General features: G+C 44.3%; 1 protein-coding gene across 1 annotated transcript in view; it reads left to right on the top strand.

Moving 5' to 3' along the window:
• Positions 1-12,648, top strand: part of Fam171a1 (family with sequence similarity 171 member A1) — a 99,035-nt gene that overhangs the window by 59,553 nt on the left and 26,834 nt on the right. The window contains exons 3-4 of the mRNA XM_069990419.1: positions 2,069-2,161; positions 11,162-11,320. Coding sequence (XP_069846520.1) covers positions 2,069-2,161; positions 11,162-11,320 — 252 coding nt within the window. The remainder of the gene's footprint in view (positions 1-2,068; positions 2,162-11,161; positions 11,321-12,648) is intronic.

Here is a 12,648-nt window from a genome sequence, read left to right as displayed (position 1 = left end):
TCTTATACTGCTCGTATTCCAGATAAGCAGGCAAGAAAGATAGAAGAACTGAGAGTCTTTTGTAAAACAGGATGGAACCTTGAAACTAAAGATGCTTTCTTTTTTAAAAAAAAATTTATTGTTATTATAAAGGTGATATACAAAGGGGTTACAGTTATATTAGTCAGGTAAAGAGTACATTTCTTTTTGGACCATGCCATGCCACCCCTTCCCTTGCTAAAGATGCTTTCTTTATGACACACGTGCAGTGTTTTAGTTTGCCTGAGCATTCTCCTAAGAACTTGGAATGGATTGCTTTCTCTTATCCCTAACAATAGCTTCTAGAAGATGTGGGGATCTTTTTCATGGAAAGGGATATAGATGGGGGGAATCTACCTAAACTCACTGTGCTTACTAAAGTGAGCATAAATATAGCTATATGAAAAGCAAACCACTAAAGACTGCCATTTTACATCTTAATTTATTACCTTCTTCATAGCTAGTGCCCCAGCCCAGGCCTTCTGCAATTGTCCAGGACTATTGCAGTGGCCTCTGCCCAGATAAATCTGCCTCTTCAACCGTCTCACTGTACTGCTGAACACTATGTCTTAAAACGCATGTGCCTGGTTAGGTTATACATCTACCTAGAATCCTTCAGTGGCCTCGAGGAACTGGAGACACACAGAGCCTCTTCACTGACCACATTGTCCTTATCTATCTCTACCCACCCTGGGCAGTTTGCTGTTCCCTAAAGAAGGCTGACCTTTCACTCTCTCTGAGTTGTTCATTTCTTTACCATCATTCACTTGACAAGCTTGTCTGAGATCTTAAAAAGCCCAGATGGGTCTTCTGCTCCAACAAGTCTCCTTTCCTCTCCCAGGTTGAACAACGTTTTTCTCTACTTACCAAAATACATGGGGCTGAGGAGGTAACTTAGTGGTAGAGCACTTGCCTAGCAAGCACAAAGCTCTGGCTTCTGTTGCCAACACCCGAGGGAAGAATAGCACCTATCTCTATGGGGTGAGGAGGCCCTGGGCACCAGTCAGCACCCTCTCTAAGTGGTTAAAAATATCATCCCCTCTGAATTCTCAGGGCTTGTCTGCTGCCTCCCGCCCTTTGGGCACTCAGGGACTTGGATCCACTACTCCTGCTGCAGGAATCCCCTGCTGCTGAACACAGATACCAAGTTTTCTTCTTTGAGGGAAAAAAAAAAGGTCACCAGAACAACTGTATGGAAAAACCAAGTTTAAAAAAGTTGCTTTTTCTGTTTGTGTGTTCATTTGTTTTAACACTGTGATGGTCACATAACTCTCAAAGGAGAATCCAGAGGTGGTTTCAGAGCACTCACACCAGGCAGCCTAGAAAATGCCTCCAGCTCTGGTTGAGCTCTGGGAGGTAGCAGGACTCAGCGCATGGAGTATGATGCTACCTGCCTCTTTTCTGTGTGGGGACCATTGCTGGAGCATGAATTCAAGGCCTCACACTCTCACTTGTCTTTTTAACTCAAGGCTGGCACTCTACCACTTGAGTCACACCTCTGCTTCTGGCTATTTGGTGGTTAGCTGGACATAAGAGTATCATAGACTTTACTTCCCCAAGCCAACTTTGAACCTCCAGTCCTCAGATCTCAGCCTCCTGAGTAGCTAGGATTATAGGCATGAGACACCAGTGCCTGGCCACATTCCCTTTTGAGGGTTAAAAAAAAGTCCCTTTCTTGTATTTATCACTCTTTATTTTTAGTTGATTTATGTGGGTGCCTCTCCCTTTTGCTATTTTAAATAATGCCATGTGAACATTTGTGTACAAGTTTCTGTGTGACCATGTTTCATTTCTCTTGGATTTGTACCTAGGAAGGGAATTGCTGGTCTTCTGTATTTGACTATTATAGGACAAGTAGTCACTATGTAATAGATTGTAGTATTCTTGTAGTAATTTAAAGGCCTTTTTCTAATCATATCGGAAATCAATACATTTTTCACAGACTTGAAGTCAGAGGACTCAAAGAACACAGAAAATCAGAGCTTTAGAATGGGACTTCGGATTTAAATGTCAAAATTCCCTTATGTCCGTTTTTTTTTTTTTCCTGCAGTATTTTCTTCACTGAGCCTCGGCCTGCTTCCAGAAAGGTCTGCTACTCTGATGGTCTATGATGATATTGTCCAAATAGTATCAGGATTCCAAGGTATGTTTAATATTTAAAAGGAGAAGTAACAGTATCTCTTTGGCCCACTATCACAATCTTAAGAGGGGCCCACTTATGGTCAGATGGTGACAGCTGTGAATTTATCCACAGCTGGGTCATAATGTATATTGTCCCTAGTAGAACATAGCATGCTGATATTAAGCCAGATGATAAAGCGAATAGAATCTGATTTCTTTTTCTTTAAATGTGTGGGGGAATAGAAGGGGCTGCCCTCCTTTGCCCGCTCCTGTGTCTCTTTCTTCTCCAAAGGAGAGATTGATTATCTCATTTGGGTCTCAGGCCAAGACTCGCCTGGACTACATTTCCTAGCAGACCTGACCACTCACAAAGGCTGATAAGAATGTGAGGGCTTTAATGTGCCTCTCCTGTCCTGGCTGTGTATGTGATCCTGCCCTGGAGTTCTGGGACTCTTAACAGAGAAGCTCCTATGGGAGATTTAACAGACCTGATCTCTTGTTGCTCTTGGGGTTAGAATTGAGAACAACACTTGTATAAAACAGTGTGTGTGTGTGTGTGTGTGTGTCTGTGTGCATGCGCATGTGTGTGCGTGCCAGTCCTGGGGCTTAAACTCAGGGCCTGAGGGTTTGTGCCTCTGCTTCTTTGGCTCAAGGCTAGAGCTCTACCACTTGAGCCAGAGATCCACTTCTGGCTTCTTTGGGGGTATTTATTAGAGGTAAGAGTCTCATGGACTTTTCTGCCTGGGCTGGCTTTAAAGTATCATCCTCATATCTCAGCCTCCTGAGCAGCTAAAGATTGCAGGTGTGAGCCACTGATACTTCCTTGGCGTAAAACATATTTCTATGCTGAGGAGACCATTTTATTCCTTCTAAATCATGAGTGTGAGGATGCTATTTCCTGGCATTAATTTTCATCAGGTTAATTTTTTTCAGTTCCATTGGAGGCCTCTGGTCCACAAATATGTGGGTTCCACATACATGAATTTGACCAATTTTGAATAGAATATTATTTTAAAAAATCATATCACTCCTGAAACATGTAGATTTTTTTCCTTACCTTTATTCCCTAAGCAATACAGGATAATAGCTATTTTCATAGTACATACATTGTATTAGGTACAACAATCCTGTAGGATGGCTTGAAGTATGTATATAGAGGATGGATGTGGACTGTGAGCAAACACCATGCCATTTTCCAAGAGGGATTTGGGCATATATACAGTCTGGTAGCCAGAGGGGATCTGGGAACCAGAGCTATGTGAATACTTAGGGACCACTATACTTTAATTCTAATACCATGTTACACTCATTGTTCTCTACCAAACCAATCCCATGTGCCATTTGCAAATGTGAACTCATTCCTTAGTTACTGAAGAGCCATGGGGACCCAGAGGTTGACCATGCAGCTCTTGCTCTTATAGAATGAATTTGAAGGAGTTTGGAGTCATGGCTCAGTTAACAGAGCACTAACCAATAGCACATGTCAGGTGCTGAGTTTGAGTCCCAATCTCAGATCAAGGGGTAAAAAAAATGAGTTTGAAGAGAAAAGGTATACATGTTTCTGACAGCATTTGTGGCCCAAGTTTGGGAGAGAAAACAAGAATAGAAATAAAGATTTTTTGGTGTCATTTGCACAGTAAATTATGCTGAGTCTGAGTCTTTCATAATCACATTGTGGCCTAAATCCATGGCCTTGGTACCATCCAGGGTTTTATTTAGGTTTTAGTTTTAGTTGTTTTCTTGATTGTTGTTTTCTTTATTCTTTCTGTTGTTTTGTTTTTAGTTTGCTGTGGTCAGTCCCTTGCAGCCCAACCTGAAGAACATTACATCTTTGTCTCCCTTGGTCTTGAAACTGCCTTCCCTCATGTCATATCTTGATTTTCTTTCTTCTTGTCTCTTGGTTACTTCTTGGAAGACTCCAGTGTCTGTCCTTGGCCCACACTTGACATTCCATTCCTTGAACAGTCTCATGGAAATCCTCAGAATTCAGTGCTCCTTAGTTGTTAGTACTTCCAACTGCCTCACTCCAGGGGAGCCCAGCCTCCCCTAGGGTGTGAAAGGATGGAGATAGCTGCTTATTTGTCACCTCCCCTGGGGTGTCCAGGGGGCCTCTCCAAATTGACAAGAACGCACAGAGCTCTCGATTAATGCTCTGTTTTCTTCTGTCTTATATATCAAACTTGGACGGGCTGAACCCTTAGAAATTATCCTTGATCCTTTTCACATTTGATTCTCCTGCTCGGCCTCCTCTCTCCATCCCTGATGCCTCTTCAGGAATCCACCCCACCCCACTCCTACGTCCCCTCCTAGCACCGCAGGAGGTTTTTAGCTGGTGATGTAATTCCCACTCTTGGCTCAACCCACACACTAGCCAAACGTCAAAGCAATCGAGTCGTTTGCTTCAATGGCTCCTCAGTGGTTTTCTCATGAATCACATCCATACTCTATTCTCAGGGCTGAATGATGGTCCCTGAGCCCAGAGTCTGTGGTGGCTGCCACTGTCATCTGGAGGTGCTTATTGATAAAGAAGGGACAAGATTTCAGCATTGACACACACACAGGGTTCCTGCAGAACTGGCTGCCTGCACCTCCTACCCTCCATACATAACTTTAGTTCCCACCTGGTCCCAATCAGCCTCTTCTCCCTCACAGCCACCTGTGATATGCATCGAACCCACGTTCCCCGTGATGAAGGCACTAAAGGAGATGTTTAAACCCTTTCCTAGCTGCTGGTCCATTGGCCAGGTATGTTCTCAATGAGGTAGCAGGGCTTAACCTGTAGACTCTAGAGCAATAGACATGATAGACACTCCGTTCCATTGTGACTGCCTGCCTGCCTCATGGCCTCCTCCTCGGCTTCTCACTGTCACCCGCCAGCCCTGACACCTTGCTGTCTCCTCTCAGGCCTCAGAGGGTGGTCTGTGCAGGATCTCAGAATCCCTGTCATGTGCCATCTATAAGTAGTAACCTTCTTTCCATGTTAGCAATTACATATGACCTTCCTTTCCCCTTCCTATATCTCTATGAGTCAAATATAGTTACAGAGAGCCTGGCCTTACAGCCCAAGTCATATCACATTCACGGTGCCTATGCCCGCATACCACATCTGTGCTTTCCCATTTCCTGTTTGTACTCCCAGAGCCCAGGTCCTTTTTCTGGTAGATCTCCACCTGTGTTCCTGGCTGGTGTTTGAGTTGGAAGTTTTTGCTTTAAAATATGTACAGCCAAGTAGTGAATCAACCCATTGTAATGATAGCTTTTCTGTAAGTTTTTTAAAAGACTACTTCTTTCCTATAGATAGACTGTATCATATTTATGTTAATTCTGACCCTGTGCACCAGGAAAACAATTCTTTCATCCAGCTCGGTGGTGCTGCATAGCATGCCTGTAAACCTGAGGCACACAGTAAATGTAACGGATGCTTCTCACAGTCAACTGCCCTTGTATTTTAAAACTGAGGAAAGTGATTATGTTGTTAGTGTTGCTTTAACTTTATAAAGTAAGTCAGGCACAGTCTTACAACAATGAAGAGAAGTAGACCGGCCAACTGAATGGTCAGCTGGATGGCTTTTCCTCAGCAACGAGCTGTCCCTGAAAATGTGCTCATTGTTGCAGAATGCTGGCAGATTTCTTCCAGATTGATTAGGAGGCTGGAAAGAGAGAACACTCATAAAGTGTTTTAAAGAGAGTGGTTTGTACTTTGTCAAAGAATGTATTCATTTGCAATCTTGTGGGGGATAAATCCAGAAGTGAATCGGGAGATGATGGAGGGTGGAGGAGATGAAATTTGGGAGCCGGACTGCAGTTCTGTCTCCTGGAGGCCTGGGCCTGGAAAGCTGGTGGTGGGAACTAAGGGTCAGCGAGGATACCACAGGCTCTTCCTACTACTCTTACCAGCAGCCAGCTGGAGATCAGTAGTAGCCATCCTTGGCCAGGCTTCTTCACTGTTCCTAAGACACCCCTTCTTCTGTTCCCCACAATAACTCCTAGAAGCTTTCTTTCACCCCAACTTCATGCCCATCCTAGCAATAAAAAAGTACCTTCTTGACAGGATTACTGGGAAGATGTGCATATACATCTACATCATATACATACTATGACGACTACAATAGAAAGATATCCCTTATAAACTCTAAAGCCCCTGGTCATAGTAAATCCCTTTTAAACTCTAAGGCCTTTTACTTACAAGAGAAATGAAGCAGCCTCAGTCTATATTGGTCTATTTTTACTGTTGTTATTGTCATTGTTCTTAATTTGGTAAGTGGCAGAGATCCATTAATGGCTTTTGAGCAGAAAAAGGATATGATCAGATTGGCATCTTTAAATAGGCAATGAGTCACAAGGTGAAATGGAAAATGGGGTAAGGCTGAGGCAGAGGGGCTAATTAGAAGAGTTGAAATAGTTGAGGTAAAAGGCTACATAGAGTAGAGGCAGAAAGGAAGGGAAAAAAATGGTGCAAGAAAAGTTGACCAACCCTAGCTACTCAGGAGGCCGAGATGGAAGGATCACAGAAGAGTGTTTAAGATTCTTATCTCCAATTAACCACCAAAAACAAACAAAAAAGGCAGAGTTGGAGAAGTAGCTCAGATAGTAGAGTGAAAAAGGTAAGTGCCCAACAAGATCCTGTTGAGTTCAAACCCCAGAACTGACACAAAATTGAAAAGAAAAGAAGAGAAAGGATGACAAAAGAAGATTAGCCAGTCTTGGCCCTTGAGTGAATGTGTAAGCTATTACACAGGAAAAAAAAATGCTGACCTAGATCAAAAACTGGATTTTATATACATATATATATATATGTACCCATATATATGTACATTTTTGATCCATTAGAAAGAATGATATTATACCATTCATAAGGAAATGAAAAGACTTGGAAAAAATTACATTAAGTGAAGTAAGCCAGACCAAGAGAAACAAAGGTTGCCTGGCTTCCCTCATCTGTGGTAGAATGTGCCTGTAAATCTATAAGTAAACACATTGGGTGCAAGGAGTTACAAATGAGTTAATTGAAGTGTAATAGACTCTATTGAGAGCTCAAATAGTGTAATCTTTTAGACAGACTAAGTCAAAGCTCAACAAAAACACCAGATAATGGGTACATCCCACAGGGTAGAGCCAAGAGAAGAGGGGTAGACAAATGAAGGAGGGAAGGGGGAAAGATGCAATCAAGAATTCATTGTAAGCCAGGCGCCAGTGGCTCATGCCTGTAACCCTAGCTACTCAGGAGGCTGAGATCTGAGGATCATGGTTCAAAGTCAGCCCAGGCAGAAAAGTCCATGAGACTCTTATCTCCAATAAACCACTAGAAAACTGGAAGTGGTGCTGTGGCTCACACAGTAGAGCGCTCTCCTTGAGCTGAAGAGCACAGGGACAGCGCCCAACCCCAGAGTTCAAGCCCCACGACCAACAACAACAACAAAAAGAATTCCTTGTGTATACCACAAAATTCAGAAAAGTAAGGGAAGGGGTGAAGGGAAGATGGATGGGAATGTTGTAGGGGGTGACAATGATCAAGGTGCATTATATTCATAAACTACTTTGATCTATGGTATCTCCTTTGTACAAATACTTCCAGATAATTTTTTTAAAAAAACATTTTTTTTTGTTTTTTTTTTTTTGAGTCCAGTCGTGGGGCCTGAACTCTGGGCCTGGGCACTGTCTCTCAGCTCTTCAGCTCAAGGCTAGCGCTCTATCACCTGAGCCACAGTGCCACTTCCGGCTTTTTTTCTTTTTGCTTATGTGGTGCTGAGGAATCGAACCCAGGGCCTCAGGCATGCAAGGCAAGTGCTCTACCACTGAGCCACCTTCTCAGCCCAATTTTTTAAAAAAAATTTTAAAAGAACAAAATAAAAAAGGATGTTGGGATCATTAAATGGGGGTGAAAACAGATGATGGTTGTGTGGTGCCAGATAGAAGTGTCTAAAAGGCAGAGGGAAGTGCAGGTGTGGAACTTACACACGATCCAGGGCTGCAGAGAACAGTGGCAGCCAAGGAAAGAGAGGGGCAGTGTGGCATGAGGGCAGATCTTTGGAAGCATTTCATCTGGAAACAGAGAAAGAAAGCACTTGCCAGGGAGAAAGCCAGTGGATGGAGAGAACCAGAACAGTGCAGGAGCATGAATGCTGCTGAGGAGGAGGGATTTGTGGGCAGGGGTGGCGAACAGTGTGGACCATTGTAAAGAGGTCAGGGAGGATGTAGACTGAAAAGCGGTCATGGGATGTACCAACTGCGTCGTCAACTGTCAACATCTCTAACGTGTGATGGATGGAATCTGCACCCCAGGAGGCCAGATGGAAGGAGAGAAGACATTCAATTGTGGGATAAGAGAATTAAAGTCATATTTCCTGGTTCATTTTCCAACAGGAGAAGAAATGAGTGTATTCATTGGTGATGGAGGAAAACCCCGTAGGCAGCTGTGTCTGGCTATCAAAGGCAAGAACAATTGGTGGCCATGTCTTGGAACAAATAAATGAGTAGAAGTTAGGGTAAAGCCTTGGGTTGACCTTGGAGAAGAGAAAGCCAGAAAAGAAGAGGGGAGAAACAGATTTTAGGGCCCAGAGAGAGGAAGTAGGAGGCCCTAGCTGGGGAATGGGGAATGATTTTGAGAAGAACAGAGGAAGTCTGAAACAGCTGCTAGAGTAGAAAAGAAGAACAGGCCGTAATGACAGGCAGGCTGCTCCACTGTCCCACCTCAGTTCCCATCCAGGCCTATGAAATCTCAGCAGCTTTAATTCGTGAAGACAAACTGGACATTGCACTCAGTCCCCCAGCCCTACACAGACTCACGTGGATGTTGTTTATAATGCAGCTTAGAATAAGCTTATACTCTGATACTTAAGATGTTTGCGGGGGGGGGGGGGGGGGGGTTGGGGGGGCAGGAATTTCACCAACCACAGATTTTGTCTATGTTCCCCTATTGTGGGGGGTGGAGGGCTTGTGGCATCCCTCAACAGATGACATCAGGGTCATGCCAGCCACAGTAACACATCAGCTCATCATAGACATCTCCTTTCCTCATCGTATGTGTGCGCCTCCACTGAGCCATCACACACAGACCCAGGACATCTGGCCAATGACCAAATTTCTCTGCACAGCCAGTAACCAGTGGCTCGTGCCTATAATCTTAGCTACCCTGGAGGCTGTGACCTGGTAGTCACAGTTCAAACCTAGCCTGAGTGGATAACTTTGGAAGAGTCTTTTCTCCAGTTAATCAGGAAAAAGCTGGAGATACCAGCATGGCTTAACTGGTAGATTGCCAGCTATGAGTGAAAAAGCTGAGCAAGACTGCACAGCCCTGAATTGAAGCCTCAGTACTAGTGTACACACACACACACACACACACACACACACACACACACACACACACACACACACACACACACACACACACACACACACACACACGATAAGGATGTGATAGGGGAGAGGTACCGTGGAAGGAAGGAGGAAACAGAAACATCCCCCACCAAAGTACATTCAGTATATGAGACAGACAGAGGAGAGAGAAGGATGAGCAAATAAATGGACAAACAAACAAAACCAACTGAAATGAGACCTCTGGGCCCTTAAACCTTGGTGGTTTCCTGGATCCCAGGCTTGCCCCATCAGGCTAGGCTGATGGCATGTTCTAGGTTCAGTCTGAGTCTCCCACTTTCCGTAGCCTCCCTCCTCCTTGATCTAGTCTATACAGGTTTCTGACTCTAGATGCCAAGGAGTTTATAGATCTCAACCTTCTGTCCCACTGGTCTATGAATTGGCCTGGAGGGACACGTGTGGCCCCCCTGTTCTGGGATGACTGACCTGTACTCTGCCTTCTGCCTTGACCCACACAAAGCCCACCCAGGTCCCTCTTCATCCTGTTACTTCTAGACATTCTTTTCTTTATGCTGTCTGAGTTCTTTTGGGAATGGGAAAACCGGGCTGCTACACAGTGAATATTATATGAATGACACACCAGGATTGTTTGTTTAGACTTAAAGCACTAGAAAAAGTGTAGCTCCTCATAATTGAACAGAATTGCTGGAGGCCAGTGACTCCTGCCTATAATCCTAGCTACTCAGGAGTCTGAAATCTGAGGGTAGCAGTTCAAAGCCAGCCCAGGCAGCAAAGTCCAGAAGACTCATCTCCAGTAAACTGCTCAAAAAAGCAAGAAGTGGAAATGTGGTGTAAGTATAGCACTACCTTGGAGGAGGGGGGCAACAGCTCAGAGACAGGGCCCAGACCCTGAGTTCAAGCCCCAATACTGGAAGAAAAAAAAAAGAAGAATATAAGGAGTACTGCTGTTGACTTCTTCCCTCCCTTCTTCCCTCCCTTTCCTTCTTTCTTGCTTTTATGCTGGTACTGGGGTTTGAACTCAAGGCCTGAATGCTGGCCTTTAGCTTTTTTTGCTCAAGGCTGGAGTTCTATTACTGTAGTCACACTTCCACTTCTAGCTTATTTGTGGTTAATTGCAGATAAGTGTCTCATGAACTGTGATCCTCAGATTTTAGCCTTCTGAGTAGCTAGGATAGGCATGAGCCACAGGTACCTAGCTGCTGTTGGGTTCTTGTGTCTCATTCTTTCCAGGTCTGCACATCTAATCACCCTGTTCCAATTCAGTGTAGCTGGTGGAGTTAAAGGGAGATGAAAGATAGATTTATAGCAGGATCAATACATGTCTCTTACATTGTATCAAGAGATTACCCTCCCCTTGTTTCATTTACATGGACATAACTAACATGTGCTCCAATCTGTAGGCAAATGCTGGGCAGCAAAAAGATGCTTACAAATACAACTTGAGGTGGGGAGGAAGGCTTTTGTGGGGGTTTTTGGTGAAAAACCTAAATAACATCCTGTGTCAAAACAAATGTGACAATGGGCTATTATTCCTCACCCCATGATAATATCTTGTCACTGTTTGTGTCCTGTAGGAATGAAGGATGGGAGGAGGGGGAAGGAACCTAGAGAAGTACTTCTTGGCTGTACTTTCTCTGAAATGGAAATGGCTCCTTGGGGAAGGTAACTCACAAGTTCATCCTTGCAGGCTCCCGGCCACAACCTCGTGTCCACTTCCAGAGGAGAGCCCTGAGGTTGCCTGAGAACGCCAGCTACAGCGACTTGACGGCCTTCCTCACAGCCGCCAGCTCCCCCTCCGAGGTGGACAGCTTTCCCTATTTGAGAGGATTGGATGGAAATGGAACAGGTAATTCAGATCTCTTCTCTTTCCAGGTGGGGCTTCCAGGTTTTTGTTGGTTTGTTTTATGTCAGTAATAGGGCTTGAACCCAAGGACTAGGCACTGTCCCTGAGCTTTTCGCTCAAGGCTCATACATGACCACTTGAGCTGCAGTTCTACTTCTACGTTTTGAGGGGTGGTTAATTGGGAGACAAGAATCTCACAGACTTTCCTGCCCAGGGCTGGCTTTGAACCACCATCCTCAGATCTCAGCCTCCTAAGTAGCTAGGATTACAGGCATGAGCCAGCAGCCCACCAGGCTTAGGTTTTATTCTTTATATGTGGATTTGAGATATGGCTGGTACTGATAGGATAGAATGGGGGAAGAGTCCTGACGTTGCGGAAAAAAGAACTCTTCCTGAAAGTTCAACTATACCGACATTGTCCCATTCCAGCCATGCATCTGGGAATTCTACATACACTGCAGAACTGCATCTCAGCAAGTCAGTCTCCTTGAGCCTCTACTCTGTTATCCACAGCAAAAGAGAGGCCAGAGGAGGCCCTTCAAGCAGCAGACAGGGGGCTTCCTGGGATTGCCAAAGAATGGGCAAGAATCTTCTGGCAAATGTCTACGTCAAGCTTTGTCACTGTCACTGTTCTGTCATGGCATGTAGAGCTACAAGAGCAGAGAAAGCAAAAGTCAGCAGCCAGAAAATAGGTGCTAATGCCTCATCAGAAAAACACTGCAGATGTATGCACGCCATCTGACTGGACTCAAGCCCAGGAGCATGGTTCTCAGGAGCATTGGGTGATTTCATAGTTTCCAGTCTTCCTGGTGCAGAAGTGCCAGGATTTTGCAGTTCTATGTCTTTTTTTTTTCTCCTCTGTTCCCTTTTCTGTCTCCCACATTAGACTCAGCATAAAATGAAAAGCCAGACACTTGTTTAGGGTTAAAATCTGCTAGATAAGTTACTGTATTTTCCAACGACAATTTTATTATTTTTTTCCAGCATTTTACATGAGCTGATGATTCTGACGGGGGTGGGGGAGAGGAGGAAAGGAAGGCAGGGGAGAAGAAGGAAAAAAACACATTTTTTAACCTGAAATACCTGGTTCACTTTATAGCATGTTAATAAATTACAGATTAGAGATTAAAGTGACCTGGTGATTTCTTACTCACTTTCCTTCCCTCAGGCTGTATTTTTTTTTAATTTTGTGCCAGTCCTGGGGCATGAACTTAGAGCCTCAAGCTCTTGCTTAGCTGTTTCTCGGCAGGCTGGTGTTCTACCACTTGAGCTCTACTTCACTTCCTGCTTTTTGCTAGTTAATTGGAGATAAGAATCTCTCTAGTTTACTG

Source organism: Dipodomys merriami, unplaced genomic scaffold, assembly GCF_024711535.1.
Source record: "Dipodomys merriami isolate MVZ:Mamm:240054 unplaced genomic scaffold, mDipMer1.0.p SCAF_4, whole genome shotgun sequence".
Lineage (NCBI taxonomy): Eukaryota > Metazoa > Chordata > Mammalia > Rodentia > Heteromyidae > Dipodomys > Dipodomys merriami.
This window is presented reverse-complemented; position numbering and strand designations above follow the sequence as displayed.